The sequence below is a fragment of the Ovis aries genome, chromosome 21 (genome assembly GCF_016772045.2).
Source record: "Ovis aries strain OAR_USU_Benz2616 breed Rambouillet chromosome 21, ARS-UI_Ramb_v3.0, whole genome shotgun sequence".
Lineage (NCBI taxonomy): Eukaryota > Metazoa > Chordata > Mammalia > Artiodactyla > Bovidae > Ovis > Ovis aries.
In genome coordinates this window covers 29,265,846-29,290,935 of record NC_056074.1, presented here as the reverse complement: position 1 = coordinate 29,290,935, position 25,090 = coordinate 29,265,846, and the positions used below count along the sequence as shown (strand labels likewise).

The following is a 25,090-nucleotide window of genomic DNA, read 5'->3' as shown; positions in this document are numbered from 1 at the left end:
TGAAAATGGATTTCTGGGCTCTGCCCCCTCAGAGGTTGTAATTCAGGAGGTCTGGGTGGGGCTGAGTTCCCAGGTGATGCTGGTACGGCTGGTCTGGGGACCACACGTTGAGAACCGCTGGTCTGGAGTAATTTCCTTAAACTCCCGTATCCTCTGTCCTTCAGATCTCAGGTCGAACATCTGTCTTCTGAAGGAGGCTTTTGCTGATTCCTCCAGACCTATAGGACACTCTATTATAGGTTAACACTTCATCTCCTACTCCTCTGAAGCCCTTGTTGACGTTATATTTGAAGTTTAATTGTGCAAATAGATTTTTACTAACTGATTTCCCTGCTGGAACCTGATACCCAGCTCCATCAGGGTGGGAATCGTTTCTGTCTTGTTCATGGTTCTTTCTGTAATCTCTTGCATGTAGCAAGGGCTAAATAATTACTTATTGAATGAATGCTGTTATTTCCTTCTCAGAGGTAACAGCAAGTGTGCAGAAACATGAATATTTTCAGTGAATGTGAAGGATGAATAGAGTCTATGGGGAACTGGTAGAGCTATTCAGAAAGAATTGACATGTTTTGTCAGAGATACAGACATTCAAGGCAAGATTCGGGAATTTTTTTTTTTTTTTTTTTACAGACCCTACCACACTATGGAAAGCCCCCCAAATTTTACCTGCCCTGGTGACGATGCTACTACAGTTATTTCTCAGCTTGCCTCCTTCAGCCCATTCATGCTCTATTATATTTTATGGGTGGTTAATTACCTATTTAGTTTCATTTTTAAAATTGAGGTATAACTGACATGTATTTATTACTTTCAGGTGCACAGCATAATGATTTGATATTTGCGTATATTGCAAACGATCACCGCCATCAGTCTAGCTGACCTCCGTCACCTTTTTCATTTTTGTTTGTATTCATATGATATTTTTTGCCTTGCAGATATGGAATGTGCAGATGTCCCGCTCTTAACTCCTAGCAGCAAAGAAATGATGTCTCAGGCCTTGAAAGCTACTTTCAGTGGTTTCTCTAAAGAGCAGCAACGTCTGGGAATTCCAAAAGGTAGGTTTTGTAGTTGGAAGGAGAGAGGATGGACCAGACTTTGAGATAGAGTTGGTTTTCTCACCTATTGGTGGAGGTAGACTTACTCACCACCCTCAATCAGCAGCCACAGATTGGGACAGACGTCTGTTGGAACAAGCGTAGACACATGCTGATGCTCCCTCATCTTCCAGGCTTGTCCCTGCCATCTTGGTCTTAGGGCAGTGGTGCCCAAACTTGTTCGAACATTAAACAGTGGATCGTCAGAAAATTCCACAGTCCAGGCCAGATCCCAGACCAATTAAGTCACAATTGCCTGTAGCATCAGTAATCGTAAAGCTCAAGTGACTCTGTTGTACAGACAGGTTTGGAAGGCATGGCCTTGGTGTCGTTCTGGGCTGCCGTTAGATGAACTCCACGAGCTACAGTTCTGGGATTTACTCTTTTCCACGTCCTTTGGTGAAATGTGTTTATACTTGGGTATTCTCCTCTGAGGGCATTCCAGGTGACGCTAGTGGTAGAGAACGTGCTTGCCAATGCAGGAGACATCCCTGGGTCGGAGGAGGGCATGGCAACCCACTCCAGTATTCTTGTCTTGGAGAACCCCATGGACAGAGAAGCCTGGCGGGCTGTGGTCTACAGAGTCAGTCTGCAAAGAGTCAGACACAACTGAAGCGACTTAGCACACACGCATTTTCCTCTGAAAGGGTTTATTCGGGAATGTAAAGGGAAGTGACTTGAGTGGTCAGAAAGGAAAAATGACTGGGGAAGACTTAAGCCTTGACCAGGCGGCATTTCCCGAGCAACTGAGAGCAGAAGGAACACGTTCCTAAGAGAAATAAGAGGCTGCCTTTGCACCCAGCCAGTGCTACTGCTACGGGAGCGAGCGGCTGCCACCCTGCCAGACGCAGGCCTCAGGGAGATTCCGTGAATGAATCTGGCTACCTTTTCACATACTCTGCTTTTCCACAAACCTCCACTGACAGCAGAGCCCAGTCATAAAGCAGAATAAAGTGAGTTCTGACCATCCACTTTTCCATCATCTTATAAAGTCATCTTCTAGACCGAAGGGGATAACACTGAGAGGAGGTAGGAGGTGGGCTGTAGGCACCGCACCCTGCCATCACCTGAGCTCGGTCAGTGTCGTGAGCTGGTGTAGTCACGTTAAACCAGGGCAGCACATGAAGGTTATGTATCGTCTGTTCTACATGGCTCCTCAATGCAGGGCCTGTCTTATGTATTCATTTTGCAGGTTATCTGGTATAATACAGGTACCTAATAACATTGTTGGACTTCCCTGGTGGCTCAGTGGTAAAGAATCTGCCTGCAATGCAACAGTCCTGGGTTCAGTCCCTGGGTTGAGAAGATCCCCTGGAGAAGGAAATGGCTACCCACTCCAGTATTCTTGCCTGGGAAATCCCATGGGCAGAGGACCCTGGTGGGCTATAGTCCATGGGATTGCAAACAGCTGGACATGACTGAGCAGTCAGACTGACACACACACAATAATGTTACTACTAAGTATCACTTGAATGGCGTACTGCTACTAATTGCTGTGATTACTATAGTTGGCCCTCCTCATCCAAGGGTTCCATATTGGCAGATTCAGACAACCACAGATCTGATTCTGTTGGCTGAATCTGGGGATGCGAGAACCCACATACACAGAGGGCTGAGTGTGCCCCCACCCTTTTGTATATATAAGGGAACATGCATCTCCCCAGATTTTGGTATCTGGGGGGGGTCCTGAAACCAATCACATTAGATATGCAAGGACAACTATACTAACCATCATTAACTAAGATAACAATAATTAAGCATAATGGCCGCAAGTAAATTACATGAGTAAGTGCAGGGAGAGGTGAGTGCAACGTCCAGAGCACACATTATTGCCGTTAAAGGAGTCATTTGTTCCCTGGTCCCAGGCTTTAATAAAGTCTGATGGAAATAAGGCAGTGAGAGAGGAGACTCTTGGAACCTGTTGGAAGGTTCCGTGGGTGGAGAATACTCTTTGTTACTTTTTGGCTGATGGCAGTGATCAGCTGACTGGCGGGAGGGAGAAGATGGGGCTGACCTGGATGCAGGGAGGAGGGTTATGGAAGATACTCCATTAGGCCTTCCTCATTCCGTGAATCTGAGAATGTCTCAGCGAAGATCAGGTGCTTTTGTGTAGTCTCCGAGGCTTGGGGAAGAGTTGAGACCCTGATCTGCTGGGACATCATCTGATCTCTCCCTGCAGACCCCCGGCAGTGGACAGAGACCCACGTTCGGGACTGGGTGATGTGGGCTGTCAATGAGTTCAGCCTGAAGGGTGTGGACTTCCAGAAGTTCTGTATGAACGGGGCAGCCCTCTGCGCGCTGGGGAAAGACTGCTTTCTCGAGCTGGCCCCAGACTTCGTTGGGGACATCTTGTGGGAACACCTGGAGATCCTGCAGAAAGGTAAATGCCTGAGGACGGGGTGGGATGAGGGAGGTGGGGCCTGCACGGGGCAGCTTCCAAAGTCGACTGGGGAGCGGGGTGCCACATTGAGGTCGTCATCTGAGTGTCCAGCCACAGCACATACGGTCTGCAGAGACTTGCCATATGGTGCCTGGTAGGGAGCGGGTGCTCCATAAACATCAGTTTCTTTGTCTTCTATGTACTAGATACTCCACCTTTTCTTTTTAATGTTTATTTATTTTTAATTGATTGATTCTTGGTTTACAATACTGGCTTGATTTTTGTCACACATAACATGAATTAACCCTAGATGTACACATGTCCCCTCCCTCTTGAGTCTCCCTCCCACCTCCCGCCCATTCCCACCCCTCTAGATTATTCCAGAGCCCCAGTGTGAGTTCCCAGAATCCTATAGCAAATTCCCATTGGCTGTCTATTTACATATGTTAGTGTATATATGTATGGCTCCACTTTTCATCTTTACCTCCTAAAGCTTCTTGGTTTGCAAAGTTCTAATCTCAGTCCTTATCTTAAACTCATATACTGCTTGAACAAGCAGTGCCCACAACTAGCAAAAGGGTATTTCTTTCCTTTCTTTCTTTCTTTTTTTTGGCAATCGTGAAACACACCCCCTTGACCCATGGCCACATCCAAGCTCAGTGTTTCAGAGCTTCTTAATAAGCAGTCTTCTCTGCCCACTAACGGGACTGGAATTGCAGTCGCAAGGTACACCTTTTCCATCTGAAGCAGAAGCCAGGGTTATGTCGGGACGTCGTGTTGCAACCTTGTAATGACATGGCCTCTCCTACCAGCCTCTTCCAACCTTTTTGGATCGAGTGACTCATGCACCACAGTCCGGGCTGAGTATAGAAACAGCAGCAGGCGGCAAACTTGGGTGTTTTTGCGCTTATTTTTCTGAATTTCTTCTTAAAATAAATTGCAGTTACCAGCAGTCAGCAGTGCCCTCCAGCTGACTGTAAGCCTAGAAGCCCGTTGCCCTCTCTGACCCAGGCCCACCCTTTCCCTGTGGTCACCAGCTCCAACCCCTGGTGCAGACGCGGGAGGCAGGGAGCAGAGCTCAGGCTTAGCACTTTTTATTCCATATAATACCTTCCTTTGTTTAAGGATATTTTCCATTCTGCAATGCCCAGGAGAGACCCAAATTAGACTCCTCTGGGCACAGAAGTGTTACTTTTTTTTCTCTCCCCCTTTCTCCTCAGCTATAGCTGAAAAATAAATAAATAAGCAGAATTGAGAAGTAGGTGAATCTGGCCCAGGACTGCTGGGCGGCGGTACCGGCTTCCCCGAAGCCACGCCGTGATCTCGGTATAACTGCACACAAACCACTCATAACGTGTTGACGTGAGCGCCTGTTTATAGAGGGAAAGGATACGGCAGGCTCAGAGCAGGTCTGATGCAAGCATTGGCTTATAAACACGGCAGTGGACTCTATCAGACTGTTTCACCCAGATATATGCTGCCAAAGCCCCGCATCCCTCTCGTCAGCACCCCAGGGCAGCCAGGTGGTCTTGCAGTGTCAGTCGGCTCTGATCGGTTACATCTCATCTATACAGCATTTCCTTGTTTCCAAAGGGCTTGGAAATAAGTTTTCCTTTTTTTAAATTGTGAAATTATGATAACACATTTACAGAAGTTTTGGAAAATACAGAACAAAGGTACATATAGCTCCATTACATAATTATTTTTTAAGTAGATAAATTAAGATTTTTAGTTGGAGTTTCAATATCAAACTCTCAAAAATTAATAGGATGAATAGACAGAAAAGTTTGCACTGTGAACCAGTCCGTTTGGATTCTCAAAGCAACCATGGGACACAGGAAGGGCATGTCCTCTTAGAGTGAGTCCTTTCTGTAAAATGAGGACAGGTCAGGTGGTTCTTCAACATCACTTGTTTCCTTACACCTGGGTCTTTTCAGCCAAACTTCCCGTCCTATGTTCTTTGTGTAATGATATGGACTCATGGCGGGGAGCTTCTGGCTTTGTTGTTATTCAGCCACCAAGTAACGTCCGACTCTTTGTGACCCCATGGACTGCAGCACGCCAGGTTTCCCTGCCCCGCATCACCTCCCAGAGCTTGCCCAAGTTCCTGTCATTGAATCGGTGAAGCCACCCAACCGTCTCATCCTCTGTCGCCTCCTTCTCCTTCTGCCTTCAATCTCTCCCATCATCAGGGTCTTTTCCAGTGAATCGGCTGTTTACCTTCCTGCAGAGGAATCATCCCAGTGAATTTAGGAAAATGAGAGAGTAATGGAGTGAGTTTGAGAACATCTCACCCATTTTCAAGGGAGACGGAGGACTGTGCTTCTTCAGATCCTCCAAGAGCTGAGCGAGATGTTTGTATTGAGGCTACAGCTTTTGTTCTGTGATTAAAGTAAGGCAACCCAGTGCTGAAAAAAACATAGCTGTTCTGGGTGGGGTGGCAGGCCAAAGGTACAGGGGATGTTTCAATCTGATAAGCTGCTGAAGCAGAGTTTAATCATTTTATCTCAGCTGGGAACTGTTTTTCTGTGCAGGCATGAACTTGTTTTCCCAGCAGTCTCTGCTCCCAACAAGCTATCAGATACCTGAGGAAAAACCCAAACCAGCCCCCTCTGTCTACATCTGATTCTTGCAGTGAAATGTAATCCGACTGTTGCATACAGCAGTCAGGGGCTACCACCAGATTCCAGGGTCATCAGGAGATCTACAAGTTCACTTTGGTTCAGTGGAGAAGTGTCTCTGCTTGGTTGCTTTCATCTGTGTCCTACTCTCATTCCTATGGAGCTTGGCACCAGGACAGAACTTTGGTTATGTGGCTCTTCTGTCATATTTCACCAAGTAGAATCACCTTACTAGTGTCTTATCTGGGCCTGAACTTGAAATCTGAGGGCAACGGAAAAAACACCAAACACCAGATATCTGCTGGAAGAAGTGGAGGCTCTGAAATCTACCCGCTTGCACTTCCCTGGTGGCTCAGTGGTTGGGACTCCACACTTCTGGTGCAGGGAGCAGGGATTCAGTCCCTGGTTAGGGAACTGAGATCCCCCGTGCAGTACAGCATGGCCAGAAATAAATAAAATAGCAATAATAAGAAGAAAATAATTAAAATCTTCCTGCCTAAAAAGATTGTCCTATGTTTCTGCAAAACTTTGGACCTGATCTGTTTGAATGTTGGCGACTGATTTTGGTAAACTCCCAAGGTGTCGGGAAGATCCACTGGAGAAAGAAATGGCAACCCACTCCAGTATTCTTGCCTGGGAAATCCCATGGACAGAAGAGCTTGACGGGCTCCAGTCCATGGGGTCGCAAAGAGTCGGACACGACTGAGTGACTAAACAACAACAACAATAAGATGTCTTCAAGCCCTGGAGGCTGGCGGCACACGCATGCATCAGAAAGAGGGTGGATGCCTTCCCAGCCCTTCGAGATTACTCATGGGCGTGCTTTCCAAGATATTAAATCCCCTTTTCCAGCTACTGAAATCATAAACTTAGCCATACTTTGGTGAGCTCATCCGTAGACAAGGCTCCAGTCAGGGGAGGCTCAGACACTAGCTCAGTTAGGGAACATGCAGATTTTCTCTCAGCGGGACTGAGATCACTGTGGTCCTCGCCTCCAGGGTCCTCTTCTGCTGAGCACTGCTTGCATGCTGACCTCTTTGTTCCCTTCCTTCCTGGTCTGTTGCAGAGGATGTGAAGCCATACCAAGTTAATGGAGTCAACCCTCCCTACCCAGAGTCCCGCTATACCTCGGATTACTTCATTAGTAAGTTCCTTTTGGCTCCTCTTCTCTCTTCCTGCTCACTGTGATGGGAACTTAGGAAAGGAACCCTGTCCTAGGCCATCTCAGGCTCCTGCCTGGCAATTCTACAGAAAATAATAGCTTTGGACATGTAGACTCTTGGGGACTTCCCTGGTGGCCCAAAGGTTAAGACTTCATCACCATCCAATGCAGGGGGTGCAGGTTTGATCCCCGGTTGGGAAGCTAAGATGCCATGTGCCTTGTGGCCAGAAAACCAAAACATAAAGCCGAAGAAATATTGTAACAAATTCAATAAAGTCTTGAAAAATGGCCCATGTTTTTTAAAAAAAACCTTAGAAAACATGTAGACACTTGCTTATTGCTTTGTTATTCCTGCAAAGCACAAGGTTTCAACCTCTTGCACGTTTTATTCACCTGCGTGCTTCTACACTGGGGTCTCGCTGATATCCTCAGCGTGACAGATAATCACAGAGAGACTGCTGTTTGCTTCCCTCCAGTGGTCCTGTTTGACCCTGGGCCATGTGGTGGCCAACAGAGGTTCAGGTCAGGGATTTTGATCTTGTTCTTTCCTTTTTGCTAGTACATGCAACAGCATTCCCTTTGAAATCTTTCCTTCAGGGCATGCCCTGCAGCTTCGGGTTCTGTCTCTGAGCAGAAAGCCTTGTCCTCCTGGTGCCTGATCCCTCACCAGGTTGCAGGAATGGCCGGAGGAAGAGAATTAGTGTAGGGCTGTGCTTATCTGATGGCTTTACTTTCAAAGGGTATCTTAAGTAGGTTTGTTTTCAGTTTATTGTTTTACTTTATTATGATCTGTATACTCACAGCAACAGTGAGTTTATTGTGTGCTAGAAAGGTTGGTTGTGTGCTGTCCTTGGATCTTCGTCACAGCGCCCTGGGGAAGATTGCCATCATCCCTGTTTTAGAGATGAGAGAATTCAGTCAGAAAAGGGAAGTGCCTGTCAAGGGCCATGGCCCTTAAGTAGTGGAGCAAGATTGAAAACCCAGGCCCTTTTGACTTCAAGTATTTGTCTTTTATTCCCTGAGGTAGTCAGCTTGGTTAACGTCATGGGGCCATTGTAAATGGGGAGGGAATACCCTATTTTCAGTACTCACCTCTCCTCTCTCCAATCGCACACTCTGTTTCCAGGCTATGGTATCGAGCACGCCCAGTGCGTCCCTCCCTCGGAGTTCTCCGAGCCCAGCTTCATCACAGAGTCCTACCAGACTCTCCATCCCATCAGCTCGGAGGAGCTCCTCTCCCTCAAATATGAGAACGACTACCCCTCTGTCATCCTCCGGGACCCTCTGCAGACGGATGCCTTGCAGACTGACTACTTTGCCATCAAACAAGAAGTGGTGACCCCAGACAACATGTGCATGGGGAGGGCCAGTCGTGGTAGGTCACATTTCTGCTCTAGAAGTTTCTAAGAATTGCCCTGCTTGGTGCATTTCCTAGGTTCCGGTTTTTTTTCCTCCTCACTCTTAGCCACGGGCATTCCTGAGTTTTTGCTTTTCCGTCTTAAAATGTCTAGCTGTTAAGAACTTTGTATCATGAAGTCTTAGCCGAGGCTTTCATGATGACCGAGACTGTGGATCCACAGTGGAATTGAAATCCGGCAGGAAGACCAGTTGCGTTTCTTAGTTAGGTACGATACTTCACCAGATAATAATTTTAGGTGCATGCGTGCTTTATTTTCCTTGAGAGGATTTTGCTTGAGGACATAGTCACATAAAAATGATTCTGATAACCCTCCCGGAGAGAATGGATCTCCACGTCGTCCTGGTGTTTGAATATTCCTAAGTCGGACTGCCCCTCCTGGCTTGGTGTCTGATGACCTCTGCTTCTCAGCCTGGGCTTCCCAAGCTCCTGTGACTTCTTTGGTTTGGGAAGATAGAAGATGGTTAACCAACAGCTTATTTGGAACCAGTCATCAGCAGTGTGGTCTAAGTGTGTATTTAGCTAGAGGACCAGGGAAAGAGGTGGCCAGAAGCTTCCAAAACTAGATACTCTCTCACATTGCCGTGACTCTTAGGACAAAGGTAACATATTCACTGACAGTGAACTGCATGGTTCTGAATAGAGCTGACTGACCTTACAAAGCCAAAAAAGGTTAAATACCCTCAACTTTAAAGATCAGGACCTAAACACTCAGAGACACAACCCATCTAGTGACCTGTCCAGACTCTTTGCTCTGATAGAAGGACAGTCCTGTATAAAGACAGACTTGCTCATGGGAGAAGAACTAGCTGATTTTTTTTTTTTTAATATTCTGGATGTTACCTTTTATGCAAAATGAAACAGAAATAAGACATGATTTCAGATATTATAGAACTCTTCCTAAAATGAGAGTAAATTAGGTTTCAGAGAAAAGGGAACAGAAGCCCAGAAATGTTAGGTGACACATTATTATTACTATTATTATTATTTTTGAGTTTAAGCGTCCTGAAATTTTCTAATTCAAATATACAGAAGCTTACCCAGGTTCCTGCCAGTCCTATAATCTACTTTTCTGCCAAATATTTGAAATGATGCTGCAGATCACTCAACAGGAGAACTAGCTTGACTCTTCTGATGGATAAACTGGAAAGAGTTACAGACAGGAAAAGAGCAGGAGGGAGTCTTTCCAAGTGGCTGGCCTCGCAGTGATGTCTGCTCAGTGCTGACCCCGCTCTCTGTCCTGAGGCCATGGCCTCGTGGGCCTCACACTGTCAGCTCCTTCGAGTGTCCAGGCTCCCACTTCCTCCCAGCAGGCCTGCGGAGGGAAAGTCCCAGCAGAATCGGAGCCTGTAATCTGCCTCCTTGGGGCCACGGGGTGTTTGTGTTTCAGACAGAAGGGGATGGGTGGGACCAGCGTTACCTTCCCCTTCTTTATTTTTGGATGCAGGTCTATTTAAATACTTACACTCACATGTGTACCTTTTTTCTCAGGCGGGTCACAGCAACAGAACGCCTGTCTTTCTCACGGGGTTTTCTGTGAGTGTGCAGTGAGGCTGTGCACGCTCGTGCGTGCGTGTGTGTGTGTGTGTGTTGGGGGGGCCCAGTGTGCTGTCACTTCGGGCAGGACTGTTGCCGTTTGTTTTCCACTTGCGTCTGGCTTTGCTTTGTGTAACTGGCCTCTTCCCTCTCCTTCTCTTGGTTCCTGCGACCCCAGAAGAATGATGGTGGGCCACACGGTGAACTGCGCAGAGAAACAGGAAGGCTTGCTCTCTGGCCTCGTTCTCCTTTGCTCACACCAAGCATCTCACCACACAAACTTGGGGGCAGACTGTTTTGTTCACGGTTGCTTTTTTACGAGTGAGAAGTGCTGCAAACAGGACGTATTCCAGTGGGGTGATTGACTCTGCCATGGCAGGGTTGGGGTAGACTGAAAGCATCACTGTTAGTTGAAGATGATGAACAATAATCGCAGTGTTCCCAGACTGCATTAGGGTAGACAGTGTGTTTCTATTCCACTTCCTTGGACTCAGAGAGCTGTCTTCTTTGTGCTGGTCTGTTGAGTGGGCTGCCATGGGGCTCCCCCACCTCTTGCTTTGGGTGCCCTGAGGTCTGTGTGGTGGGGTCAGGGAGCTTTGCAAGGACCTCGCCAAGATGTTTCTCAGGAAAGCCAGTCGATGGATGTCTTAGAGGACATGAGCTTCCCCGCCCCTGAACACAGTAGCCTAACTGAGCGACTCATCTAGTTGGAACCAACCCATTTTGGGAGAAAAATACCCGTAAATGAAGGTTCCCAGCTCTAGGATTGTGAAAGAGAGCTGAAATGAAAGCAGCCTCCTGCTATAAACCACAGCTCTCAACAGAGTTGCATTTGGCTTATGTTTGAGAGGCTGCCAGGGGGCGGTTATAGCCTCGTTCAGTGTCCCTGCTTACTGGGGTTCCTTGGAACCTCAGCTGTCCAGCGAGTGGAAATTCCAGTCTCCACGCCCTCCCAGTATAAAAATGACTGACGGAATCATCTCAGGGACTTCTGAGTGTAAATGCAAGGGACTTGTTGGGGTGTCCTCATGAAAATATAAACTCTTTCTTAGGCTTTTGGTATGTTTAAGATGGACAGCTGGAATGGGCAAACACCTTTTTATGGGAGGCCACAAAATTTCCTGTTCTGTTGAAAAGAGGCTGCTGCGTTCTTGGTTGGGGTCTGTTTTCTTGAGACTTTTAATGTGAATTTCTGGAAGGGACAGTCCCTTCTTTTTAAAGTTTTTTTATTTACAACATTTTGGGGAGTGTAGTGTTTTATAATGTTGTGTGAGTTGCAGGTGTACAGCAAAGAGAATCAGTTTATATATACATATATCCACTCTTATTCTTTTCCCATGTAGGTCGTTACAGAGTATTAACTAGATGGTAATAATGATAATAATAAAAAGTTGCAAATGTGACCGTGGACTTGGCAGATGGGGCCGACAGCTCCAAGGCTTTCTGGGGATTGCTGTTCTTTGAATGAGTGGTTGGAAGAACGAATGAGACGAAGCAGATAACTAACTGTATTTTTGTTCCAAGCAGTGTTGGAAGGGATAAGAGGCTCAGGAAATTTACAAGAGTAGATAATGCAGAAATTACATATTTAACTTCTTTTATCTGGGGTTAAAAATCTTTTTTGGAAGCGATATATCTTCCTTCCTAATTACTGTATATTTAATGTTGGTTTGGACACCAACATTAAATATTTGAATTTCATTGTCTTAACGAATTTCCTCTGTTGTGAAGGGGAGGATACACCAGAAACTCACTAGCGTTACTTTGTATATACCAACTTTCCTCTGGGATTTAGACGTCAGAGTAGGCCGGCCAGGCTTGACTCGCAGGTATTTCTGCCTGCACGTCTGTCACAGTCTCTGGCCTCTTGACTTTGCTGGACTCAATCAGCCATTTAATCTCCCGTGATTTAATTGAGGTTGCCTGGAAAGTATCTGGAAATAAAACATAAGAAGTATTCCTGTGAGCCTTTTCAGCAGTTAGCTGCATTTGGTTCTGTCCCCTCCCCCACCCCCCGTTTTCAGCCTCCTTTTAAATGGCATTTTTTGCCAATGGAAATTTCTCTAGGAGCTATTGTGCAATCATAGCAGCTGTTTATAACCTGGTTTGGAAAATTAATGAACTTGCATGATCTTGTGGTCAGTTAAGAATGCCTTAAGCAACTCACAGAGTAAAGGATTTCTGCTATTGCTACGGACCTTAACTCTTTAATCAACTTCTTTGTTTTTTTTTTAATTGCCTTCGTTTCCCTAATAAAGCGCAAATTTCAAGTACAGATAGTGCTTGGTAAAGAATATGGATTTCTATTTAGAAGAATGATAATGTTTTCTTTTTTAACCTCCTGGCAAAAAAAAAAAAAAACATCTCATGGCTTCTTTTTCTATTTGAGAAGGCATAGAGGCGGTACGATGTACATTTCAAAGAGTGTTTGGAAAAAAGGCTAAAAAATAGTGTTTTAGTTCCAAGGTCAAGGAAGGTCAATCCTCTCCTAGTGTAATGGAATTTTTTTTTTCTTATGACCAAAATATTTTGCCAAATGGGGCCTTTTGAAATCATCTTCTTGGCTTGAGTTAGGGTAGAGGGTGAGTTGAGCCTGATGCAGCTCAGATTTCTTCATCCACTCATTGGGTCTAACTCATCGGCCAGAAATCTCGTCATAACAGACGTGTTTCTCAGCCTGTAGGTTTCTGGTTGTGGAATTCTTGTTGTTCCAAACACTGCTGTCTCCCCCTGGCAGAGATGAGTAGCAACACCCGGCTCTGAGTCTTGGCCCCAGGGTCTCTGGAGCAAGATCGGACCATGCAGGGGCCTCTCAGGCTGGGTCCAGGCAGCCCCTCTTCCCTGGAGCAAATGCACGCACCTCCATCCCCGCCGGCCGCTCCCTCTCTCTATCCCTCCTGCACATCCTCACCGAGAGGGTTTCACAGTGTCTCTTCCCATCCCTCCTCCCCGCCCTCCTCCTGCCTCCTCCTCCTCCTCCAGGTAAGCTCGGGGGCCAGGACTCCTTCGAGAGCATAGAGAGCTACGACAGCTGTGACCGCCTCACCCAGTCCTGGAGCAGCCAGTCGTCTTTCAACAGCCTGCAGCGCGTCCCCTCCTACGACAGCTTCGACTCCGAGGACTATCCAGCCGCCTTGCCCAACCACAAGCCCAAGGGCACCTTCAAGGACTATGTGCGTGACCGCGCTGACCTCAATAAGGACAAGCCCGTCATTCCTGCTGCGGCCCTGGCCGGCTACACAGGTAGGACGCCTGGCCTCCTCCCGCCCTCTGGGGTGGGCTCCTTGGACACTTCTGTGCTGTCCCCAGCCCCTAAGGTTACCCCCTTTCTAGGGGACAACTAGACTCTGAGAGGTTGGGTTAGCCTCTCAGGTCACTCTGCAGATAGCCATAGGGTTTTGGAAGCAAATTGTATCATTCTGTTTCAGGGGATTCTTTCCAAGAGTAGCAGGAAAACTGATATTTTGAATCTGTAACTAGGGGAAGGGAGTTCTGTCCATCTGGTACTTCTGGAAATTCTGCCTTCCCGGCCTAGCATCAAGGGGCTGCTTCTTACCTGCTCTTGGAGGGCTCTTTGAACACAGAGCCAGCAGCAGCAATGCTGAAAGCCATCACTGAGTGGGTCTACTCCCTGGACTCATCGACTCATTATCAGGCAGGAGTGGAAATGGGAAAAGTGCCCTCAGTCACCCTACACTCAGGCTAGATCCTGGCCTCTAGAGGAAATCTTCTCACTGAGCTTTATTATTACCTTTTTTCCACCAGGAGTGAAACTTGTAGTCATGTTGAACAAAAGAAAGATCATAGAGAAAGGAAGGTGTATGTTGAGAGCTTGGGCTTTGATTGAGAATCTGGTCCAAGAATCTGAATTCATTGTCCTTGGGAAGGTTTGAAGAGTGTATCTGAGATCTACGCGAGGAGTAAGAATATATTAATGATCAGATCTTTTCTGTAAGGTTGTGCCTGCTCAATCTCTTCAGTCCAGCACTTTGCAACCCATGGACTGTAGCCCACCTGGCTCCTCTGTCCATGGCATTCTCCAGGCAAGAATACTAGAGTGGGTTGCTATGCCCTCCTTCAGGGGAACTTCCTGACCCAGGGATCAAACCCACGTCTCCTGCAGCTCCTGCATTGCAGGCAGATTCTTTACTGCAGAGCCACCAGGGAAGCCTGTAAGATCATAGTGTTTTCTAAAATTCAGAAATTGTGTTGTGAGTGGAGCTTGTTTTAAGCTTCGAATGCGCAGCAGTGGTCTTGGCCTCTTGCAATTTATCCACCCTGGGCGAGTCATCATGTGAAGACCCTTTGTGTGGATGAAGACAGACACCTCAATCTGCATTTCTAGAGAGGTGTCTGTCTGATCTTAAGACTGAGCTCTATCCCTGTTTTTGTGTGAGGGAAAACTCAAGGAAACTCAGCTGACCTTTGAGAACAACTCACATGCTTGGAAAAGTTCCTCGTCCTCCATAGATCAGGGTTGTGTGCCTTACATTGCATCCCTCCAGCTCGTTGTGTAGTTCAGTGCATGCATAGGTGCTCAGGAGTCATATTTGGATTTTGAAGTAGTAACCAGAACTATATACAGAGTCGTGGGCCAGAAAGGAGCTTAATAGTCACCTACTTTTTCCTTTCTACAATATTCCCCAAGTCCTTGCTTGAGCATCACGAGTATTGGGAAATCGCTGTTCTGCAAGGGGGTCAGTCCCTTCCCTCTAGGCAGCAGACAGTAGAAAGTTTGTGCCTTTCTATTAATGACATTTGGAATACAGAAAGTATGTAAAGTGTCTTTCAGGATATATGAGAGTGCTGCGTGTACTCAGTTGTGTCCGACTCTTTGCGACCCCGTGGACTCATAGCCTGCCAAGTGCCTCTGCCCATGGGATTTTCCAGCCAAGAATCCTGGAGTGGGCCATCATTTCCTTCTTCAGGGGATCTTCCCGACCCAGGGATCGAACCTGCATCTTTTGCATCTCCTGCATTGGCAGGCGGGTTCTTTACCCCTGCGACCCCTGGAAAACCCCATATAGTAACACTTAGGTATTTTGAGAACTGGACTCCAGTTGGGTACACCGATGGAGGAGGAGGAAGAGATTGCGTAGTTAGGAGGGGGAGAGGCAGAGGTAGCTGTGAAGTGAATTTGGGCTGTGGAAGTGGCAGGCATCTCTGAGTGGCTGTGTTTGCCTCTCTTCTTGTGATGCAAGTGCTGTCATTTGCCCAAGAGTAAAGGCTGCCACCTCTCCTCCCCCTGGCACCCGGACTTTCAGGACCAAATCCTCAATGTAGCTTCTCCTTATTAAAAGTCTTGCCTTATTCCCTCTGACATAATCTCTACCATGACCACTGTCAGCAGGCATGATTATAATTCTTCTCCTTTAACAGTTTTCATCATTTTCTTTTCGTTTGGTGTGCAGTTCTGAAAATTTTGCTAGTTTAAGGTGGTTTTGTGGATAATCACATTAAGTATAGTGACTTTTAAGTTCTAAAGTTTGGGTTATGGCCAGAGAAAGCCTTATGATTTAGGTCAACCTGCTTGGGGTAAGATTCTGGTAAGGAATCGTGGCTACTCTACACAGAGTTTAAAAGTTTCTATAAATGGTGAAAGCCTGATCTCTACCTCAAATAGAAACTCTTCTGAAAAGGGCACGTTGTATAAGTTATTGGAGTCCCTGATGGGAGAAGCCTGCAGAGCTCATACTCTACGAGTGATTTGAAGAGTTTCAGCTAAGATGATCTTAACAAGAATCATCTGAGAATTGGAAATGTCTCCAAGTGTCGTAGTTTCAAGGAGAGAAGGAAAAGGATGAAGTGGAATGTTAAGACCTAGGAGTATGAATTTGGACATGAAGACAGGCATCAGGAGAGCCAACACCAAAATGTCACCTGTGAGCCTTCTCACAGGTGGGCATTTCTCATCCAAAGCCAAACAGATCAGAACATCTAAAGCTCTTTTCAAGACAAATTTTCTTCCAGGAATGTCCTGGAAGTCTGAGTTATGTTTGATGTCATCCCTTATTTGGGCTTCCCAGTGGTGGCTCAGTGGTAAAGAATTCACCTGCCAGTGAGGAGATGTGGGTTCGATCCCTGGGTCAGGAAGATCCCCTGGAGAAGGAAATGGGAACCCACTCCAGTGTTTTTGCCTGGAGAATCCCATGGACAGAGGAGCCTGGAGGGCTACAGTCCATGGGGTTGCAGAGGCGTTGGACACGACTGAGCACGCATAGACTTCTTTGGGTGGATTGTTCTAATGATTGCTTCTTCCCCCATCGTTCCTTCCATCCTTTTTTTCCTTGCTCTTGTTTCCTCTCTCTCTCTCTCTGTCTCTGTCTCTAAGGGAGTAGAATATTCATTGAATGGGACAGAGGAGAAGATGATTATCAGTTAATGATCTCAAAAACTCCAGTGGTCATTTCAACTAAAATACAATTTTTAAAGTATCTTACCATTCAGTTTTTCTTCTTTGTAACTGGGGATTTTACTTTTCAAGCCATCTCAGATAGAGGTGCAAACAATAGCCCAGAAAACAGAAGTCCTCCATGCTCCCCCCCCCAGCCCTCACACACTATGTGATTTTAGGCAAATTTACCTTGTACCCTCTTCTACTTTTAGCGAAGTGGAAGTGTCCCTCCCTCTCTTGGTAGGAGATCTGTGAGCATGTAATTGAACTAACTCAGTTAATGAGACAAATGAGTGCCAGACAAGTTGCTAGACGCAGGAGAGAAAGCTCAATCGTAACAAATCAATTATTTCAGCAGATGTTTCTGAGCACATGTTGAGTACAGATAAGTGCTCGTAGGCCTGGAAGGTTCACTATCTTGACGAATTCAAGATATTGTCATTGTCCTTAGACTTGAACTGGATTTTCTTATTGCTGTGGTTTGATGAAAGTCAGGATTTATTTGGCATGTGGTGTTAGTCGCTCAGGCATGTCCGACTCCCTGCCACCCCATAGTTGGTGTATGGGGAGTGGTCCAAATTTGGGTGGCTTTCTTCCCCAACCCCCAGGCCCTCCCACCTCCGCCCCCCCCCGCCCCCGCCCCGTGTTCACTGTCTGGTAAATATCTCTTGTCCACAGTGAAAACTATATCTTGCCCCTCATTGTGACCCCTCATCATCTCAGATACATCCTAGGGAACGGGCCAGCGAACGGAACATGCTTCCCTAGGCCCTTCCACCACCTGGTAAGTGTGCAGTGACTGGAGTTCTTATAAATGAGTCTCTGAGTCTATGCAGACATGCCAAGATGACCTGAAGTTCAGAAAAGTACTTTGGAACGTGGAAATCATTGTATAAGTGTTGGCAAAACTCTTCATTGCTCATAAACATCACACCTATTTTCCATCTCAAGTTATATGCTCTTTTTTTTTTTTAAAAAATCTGTTTCCTTTATATTTGCTTACCTCCAGGGTATGTGTGGCCACACAGTAGGAGCACATGTATACCTTTTATGTCACCTGAACTAAAGGATGTCTGTATAGATTCCCTGAACTGGGACATGAATCCATTTTCCTGTCTCTGGGAGCCCAGTTCTCTGTCCATTACACCCTCAAAGGAATACATTTTACTTCTGATGCTGTCTTAATTACTGCACTGTAAGTGTGGAAATCAGTTAGAAACTGAATTTTCACATTCTCTTGCACAGTTGCATTCTTCCTTCCAAGATAAGAAAATTGCATCAACCTTCATTGGGCTCCCATGGCAACTTGTTAAATTAGGTCAAGATGTGGGGGCAGATAACATGGCTTGAAAGCCTGCCTGTTAGCTGAGTTGAGAATACATCAAATGCAACACTGGCTTCCGCCAGAATGCACCTTCTTACCTTGCTGGGACTGCTTATGATTATCAAACTGATACAATCAGAAAGCTCCATTTTCTTTTGTTTGAAGATACCTTATGAACCCCATCTGATTACAAAACTATCTGAGAGAAGTGGCCCAGTGTTTTCTGTGTATTTGATGGACCTAAACAAAATGCTCTCTAGATCCTTGACAAACATAGGCATCCCTGGTTTTTTTTTTCCCCCCCGTTTCAGTAGGTGTAGAGTAATATGCTGGATTTTCAGAGTGTTGATCCTTTCCCTTCTCTGTCCCTTCAGGCTCCTTTTATCAATGACAAAACTGAGACACAAAAAAATGACTTATTCCAAGCCTTCTGCAGGAAGGTGGCTCTTGAACTGAACCTTAAGTGCTGGATGTCTCACCTGAGTATGAAATCTTTCTCTCTTAAGGAATGAGAACACTCATTGGTTATCTCAGTTACTCCCATTAGAGTACATTCAGGGCCTTGTGCCTTGCTTGTCACTCATTAACACTATGCAGGGGGATGGGGCGTGACATTCTGGAGGGGGTGGAGCTATGGTCTCCCAACAGCCTTCATATAACTTCACTCCAGATTGCCAGACTTTAGTTGATACAGATAAGGAATTCTTTCCTGTCACTCCTGCAGTTGGTGTGGAGCAGTCCTGCTGGTAATAGTTGTGTTGTCAGTGTGTAGGTGTGGCCCCAGCTTTGTGTTGCATTGTTCTATGAAGTGCTCAGGGTCTCTTCTTTATCATGGAGCCTGGGAAAAGGCTAAGCTCCAAGCGATTCATTACCTGTAATGAAATTATGATTTACTATGCTGTGTAGACTTATGAATAGCTAATCCTTTAGCCTCTGAAAAACTACATTTGAGATCGTCAGGAATTCAACTTGCAAGTATTTTTGAGTGAGACATTGCACAAAGGGGTACCAGCCTTATAGAAACGGAAGCCCTAGACCATCCCCCATTGCTTTTCAGTTGAGTTGGTTCAGTCGCTCAGCCATGTCCGACTCTTTGTGACCCCATGGATCGCAGCCCGTCAGGCCTCCCTGTCTATCACCAGCTCCCGGAGTTTACCCAAACTCATATCCATCGAGTCGGTGATGCCATCCAGCCATCTCATCCTCTGTCGTCCCCTTCTCCTCCTGCCCCCAATCCCTCCCAGCATCAGGGTCTTTTCTAGTGAGTCAACTCTTTGCATGAGGTGGCCAAAGTATTGGAGTTTCAGCTTTAGCATCAGTCCTTCCAATGAACACCCAGGACTGATCTCCTTTAAAATGGACTAGTTGGATCTCCTTGCAGTCCAAGGGACTCTCAAGAGTCTTCTCCAACACCACAGTTCAAAAGCATCAATCCTTCGGCGCTCAGCTTTCTTCACAGTCCAACTCTCACATCCATACGTGACCACTGGAAAACCATAGCCTTGACTAGACGGACCTTTGTTGGCAAAGTAATGTCTCTGCCTTTTAATATGCTATCTAGGTTTGTCATAACTTTCCTTCCAAGGAGTAAGCATCTTTTAATTTCATGGCTGCAGTCACCATCTGCAGTGATTTTGGAGCCCCCAGAAATAAAGTCTGACACTGTTTCCACTGTTTCCCATCTATTTCCCATGAAGTGATGGGACCAGATGCCATGATCTTCATTTTCTGAATGTTGAACTTGAAGCCAACTTTTTCACTTTCATCAAGAGGCTTTTTAGTTCCTCTTCACTTTCTGCCGTAAGGGTGGTGTCATCTGCATATCTGAGGTTACTGATATTTCTCCCGGCAATCTTGATTCCAGCTTGTGCTTCCTCCATTCCAGCGTTTCTCATGATGTACTCTGCATATAAGTTAAATAAGCAAGGTGACAATATACAGCCTTGATGTACTCCTTTTCCTATTTGGAACCGGTCTGTTGTTCCATGTCCAGTTCTAACTGTTGCTTCCTGACCTGCATACAGGTTTCTCAAGAGGCAGGTCAGGTGGTCTGGTATTCCCATCTCTTTCAGAATTTTCTGCAGTTTATTGTGATCCACACAGTCAAAGGCTTTGGCATAGTCAATAAAGCAGAAATAGATGCTTTAGCATCCATTGCTTTTTGCCCGAGATAAACTTCCTTCTCATTTTGTAGATTAATTGGAGCCCGTCTACCCTCACACAATAACGGAGTCCAAGGGCCACACCCAAAACCTGGGCGTTTTGACTGGTCATTGAGTTGTAGGGTTCAGAAACATAAAGGTACTGCTAAGACATGTTTTTGAAAATAAACAACGTCCCTGCAAAAGGAAGGGCTTCCAAGCCCTTCAGTTCAGAATGAAACGTGAGCGTGGGCGGCATCACCTGAAATCACGGTTTTCTGAAGGAAAGTTGGATTGCAAAATCATCTGAGTGTCCTCAGGTACAACCCCCAGGGGAAGCTTCTCATGTGAGCCTCAGTCACTGATGAGGAAAGGAGAGGGGGTCCCCAGAGCAGAAGAAGACGGTGGTGTGAATTGGTGCAGGAGATTCTCATTCTAGCCTACACGCCCATGGAGGTGTTATTAGGAACAACTTGGAACTTTATAGTTGGGGGTGGAGGGAATATTCCCTAAGCCAGGTTCTGGAATACAGTCTCTCCATGTCAGTACTGTGGCTGTAAGGTTGTGAGTTGACTACAGTCTTTCCTGACATAAGCTACAACCCTAGTGCTCTTTTCGTGCAGTCCTGCCATTTACAAGAGTCCTCAGGTTTTCAGCCTAGGCAAAGCTGGACTTGGCCTCAGGCTTACAGGGAGCATCACTGTCTCAGGGTAGAGTGTCCGTGGGTAGCGCCTGGATGGCTGGGAGGAGGAAAGTTTGGCAGTGAGAGAGGCAGAAACAGCATCTGCCCTTTGCTCCTCAGAGGCCCCTGTGCGTGACGGGTTGTAGGAAGCCAGACAAACCCCCTCAGCTTACATGGAGCCTAGCTACCAGCCAGCATCTCAGAAGCCGGGGAGTTCTGATTCTCTGTGCTGTGTTTGGCGGTGGGTCCTCAGGGCGCGCATGGAATGTGAGTGGGATCTCAGTGGAGCAGTGAGTTGACAAGCTCCTCAGTTATGAGACTGCTGGGAAAGTACGTTGGAGCTCAGGGGGCGGGGGTCCCCGGCAGCTCCGAGCTGGAGGGATCAGAAGCCCCTTAGTATTGTTGCCTGCGTGGAGGTTCCACTGCCTCTGCCTCCTGACTGGTTTGCATGGGAACAGTTGGTCTTAGACATCTGCCACCCGTGGAGAAAATCACATAGTGGGAGGACTCGGCCTCGTTGTTCGTTTTTTCCCTTCTAAACGGCTTTGAAGGTGTGGACAGGGAGGTTCCCTGTTTTTGTCAGTCGCCTTTGAAGACCGCAGCTGGTTGAGCCACCCTGGGGACTGGACGCAGCTCCAGTAGCTCCAGGAAGCTGCCTTTAGGGCAGAGAGACCCCTTTATGCTGTACAAAACAGATAGCAGATCCTGGTGTTTAAACCACCTGAAGCCTGCGGGTGCCTGGATTTGGAGTCAGGAAACCCACAAGGGGCCCATCTTTTTAGGGGACACAGCACCCCCCTTCCCCTGCCAACCACCTGCTTTCGAGGCGTCTCTGGTTCTTCCATTTTCTGGGTGGCTGTTTCTTTAACAAACTCTTAACTCCATGTGGTGGAACTGGGTGGTGACCCTGCTGGAATGCCGCTCTGTCTCCTCTTGGAAGCACCACCTTTGTGTCTTTGAAGCCGATGTTTCCCCTGAGCAGAATCCAGCCCGTGTGTTGCTGAGGCAACCATGCAGGTCCTGTTGGTCGTGAGCAGCTGGCCTGGAAAATCCCATGGCCTCAGCTGCCAAGGGCTCTTCCAGTCGGTCCCTTGATTGCGCCCCTTGACATCTCCTGGTTTCCCAGTTGCCTTCCCAGCTTGGGTGCTGTCAGACCAGTGAGTGGGTCCTCAGCATGGAGACTCATTCCATTCAGCAGATGCATGGAGACTCCTTCCATTGAATAGACGCTACAGTCCACCCTTGAACACATGGGGTGAGGGGCACCGACCCCTGTGCAGTCAGAAATCTGAGTATAATCCCCAAACTTAGCTACTAGCCTACTGTTGACCTGCTAGCATAAACAGTCCACTTACACATATTCTGTGTTTTATGTACATCTATATGTATTTTATGCATTCCTGACCTCCCTTTTTTTCTCTTAATGTTTTCATATTTCTAGGCTACTCAGTTTGTCTGATTTTTTTTTTCTTCTTTCAAATTGCTGCAAATCTACAAAAAGGATTTTTTTAACATGTTTATATTAAAAAGAAATCCATGTATAAGTAGATCTGTGAAGCTCAAACCTGTGTTGTTCAAGGGCCTCTGTGTATCTCTCCCTGTCCTCTTCCCCCTAAAGCGACTTTCTTGGGATGCTTACAGATGATAATCACCCCACCTGCTATTCTAATGCCTTCAGGTTTAGGTTCAGCTTAAGCACATGAGAGGTGAGAGGCTGTTTGACCTTGGGCTACGTGGCAGAGGCTTCATTGTGTCAGGGTTGAGAGTGGGGGCTCTGGAGCCAGGCAGCCAAAGTGTGTCCTGGTTTTGCTACTGACCAGAGCTGCATGGCTGTGGGCAAGCTGACCTCACTGTGCCTTGGTATTCTCATCTGCAAAATGGTCACAATAGCAGTTTCTGTCTCCTCGGATTGTGGTAGGAATTGCATGAATAGCTTATGGAAGGCACTCAGCACAGTGCTAGGTCCATAGGAAACCCTCTTTAGGTGCTAACTGTTACCACTGTTTCATATTATTCTCCAAATCTTTTGTTTTTCCAGTACAGTTCTACATTCCTTCTGGTCAGAGGGTGATGGGTTAAACTTAGAGAATTCCAGTCATTCCTGGCAGTGTCTTGGGGAGCACAGCTGATACTTAATTTCAGTTTAGGTCACTTCATAAAGTCTCCCTGGTGGCTCAGCGGTGTGAAATACCTGCCAGCCAATACAGGAGACGCGGGTTCGATCCCTGGGTTGGGAAGATATCCTGGAGGAGAAAATGGCAACCCACTCCATTATTCTTGTCTGGAGAATTCCATGGACAGAGGAACCTGGTGGGCTACAGTCCATGGGGTCGCAAAGAGGCAGACGCAACCCAGCATACGCACACCACTACCACCTAGGGCACTTCAGCTTTTCAGCTCAACCCACGTGTGCTGAGCTCTCACTGTGTGTTAGATTCTTTCATATGCGTTCATATTTTTGAAAACTGTCACCAACAACCACATGAAGAAAAATCTGTTATCCTCACTTTATGAAGGAGGGAATTAAGGTTCCCAGGGAGGGAAGAGGTCTAGCTCGGAGTCACACAGCAGACAACAAAGAAGAGGCCTTTCACAGTTTTGCACAACGTCAGACAATTGGGAGGAAAATAGCCAACATTAGTAGCATGTTGGTTTGGGTCTGCTGAGCAGCAGATGTCGAGACATGATTGGACTTGTAAGAAATGTCCCAGGGCGGCAGGGGGACGTCTGAAGTACAGAGTGGCAGAGAGCGGGAGAAGGTGGAGGGCTTTCAAAGAGAAGGCGGGGACCTTTCAGGCCCAATGGCAGACAGGAAGGAAAGAGACTTGTGAGAAGAAACTCCAAGGGCACAGCAGTTCCAAGGAAGGGGGTGTCCAGGCTCCTGGGAATTTCAGTCAAAGTTGCCCAGTGGGGGAGCTCCCCGCCTGGCAGGAGTGGCCCCATGTGACCTCCATGCCCAGTCCCTGGCCGCAGCAGCCCCAGGAAGCATGTTCTTGGTGGGGACCTGTGGATGGAATCACAGATGCTCCCTGTGGCCAGAGGGTGGAGCCTCATGTGGCCGTGGCCCCATCAGCCCTGACTGATCAGTGTGGCGTCCGGCGGGTCATACAGCAGGGCGCTGGACCACGATCCCAACGCTCCTGGTGGCCCAGGACTGGCTTCTGGATTCAGTGCCTGCTGTTGACATTGACTTACCCAACTGCATTGTTTGCTCTGTGACTCACCTCTCCTTGAGCGATAATGAGAGTGAAAGTTGTCCTAAGGTGGGTGAATGTGAAAGTTTGCACTCGGTGTGGAGGCTGGGACCTGCTTTGCCAGAGAGGTGCTCTCAAGGCTGGGCTCTGAGGGGGTGTTGACCTTCAGAGCCAAGATGGGTGCAATTTCTTATGAGGGCCCCTCCAGGCTGGATTCTCAGTCCTTTCTTCTTTAAAGGCGTGGGCAGTCCCTTTTCAGCTTATCCCATTACAGTGGAACAGACATGTTTTCTTCTGCTGCCTCCTTGCTGCTCTTAATACTCTCTTCTCTTATTCCACCCAGGCTGGCTACCACGCTTTACATCTGAGGGGTGCTCAGAAATTATTTATTGGATAAAGGCTTGAAAAGTTGTGTGCTCCAGTGATGGTTTAAGATACAGTTCACCACCCCAAGAATTTGAATACGTTAGCTAGTCATTTCTCTCAGCTTTGGTACAAGGGGGAAACTTTACTCCTAGGATAAAATAAAGCCCAGAGATTGCATGGAAAATCTACCAGGAAAGGTCCAGGCTTCAGAACTCTCAAGTGTTATTCTCTAGTCGTAATCAGTGCAGCCATCTTTCTTCTTATGACCTAGATGCTTAAGGAGGCATTTTCTTTTTTATTTTTTTCCTAATTGCCCGTAGGCATGGCTGGATGGCTTCACCAACTCGATGGACATGAGTTTGGGTGAACTCTGGGAGTTGGTGATGGACAGGGAGGCCTGGCGTGCTGCAATTCATGGGGTCACAAAGAGTCAGATACGACTGAGCGACTGAACTGAGGATATATATATATATATTTTTTTATCTTTTTGTTTTCCTAATTTTTACAGTGTTGGTTTCTGCCATATAGCAATGAGAATCAGCCGTGAATATACATACATCCTTTGGATATTTGTATTAACTATCTAAAGCATCTTTTATTTCTGAACACAATTTGCACTGTTACTGTTCAGTCGCCCAGTCATGTCTGACTCTTTGCAACCCCATGGACTGCAGCACGCCACCTTCCCTGTCCTTCACCATTTCCTGGAGTTTGCTTAAGCTCATGTCCATGGAGTTGGTGATGCCATCCAACCATCTCATCCTCTGTCACCCCCTTCT

At 46.9% G+C, this 25,090-nt stretch overlaps 1 protein-coding gene across 8 annotated transcripts in view; it reads left to right on the top strand.

Moving 5' to 3' along the window:
* ETS1 (ETS proto-oncogene 1, transcription factor) overlaps positions 1 to 25,090 on the top strand; it is a 142,422-nt gene that overhangs the window by 103,311 nt on the left and 14,021 nt on the right. For 6 of the 8 annotated variants that reach the window (XM_060404263.1, XM_012101893.3, XM_042238015.1 and 3 more), the window contains 5 exons: positions 936 to 1,055; positions 3,274 to 3,474; positions 7,162 to 7,239; positions 8,384 to 8,632; positions 13,193 to 13,453. In XM_060404263.1, the coding sequence (XP_060260246.1) occupies positions 936 to 1,055; positions 3,274 to 3,474; positions 7,162 to 7,239; positions 8,384 to 8,632; positions 13,193 to 13,453 (909 nt within the window). The remainder of the gene's footprint in view (positions 1 to 935; positions 1,056 to 3,273; positions 3,475 to 7,161; positions 7,240 to 8,383; positions 8,633 to 13,192; positions 13,454 to 25,090) is intronic. The other 2 variants (XM_042238017.1, XM_042238018.2) reach the window with 1 other exon arrangement.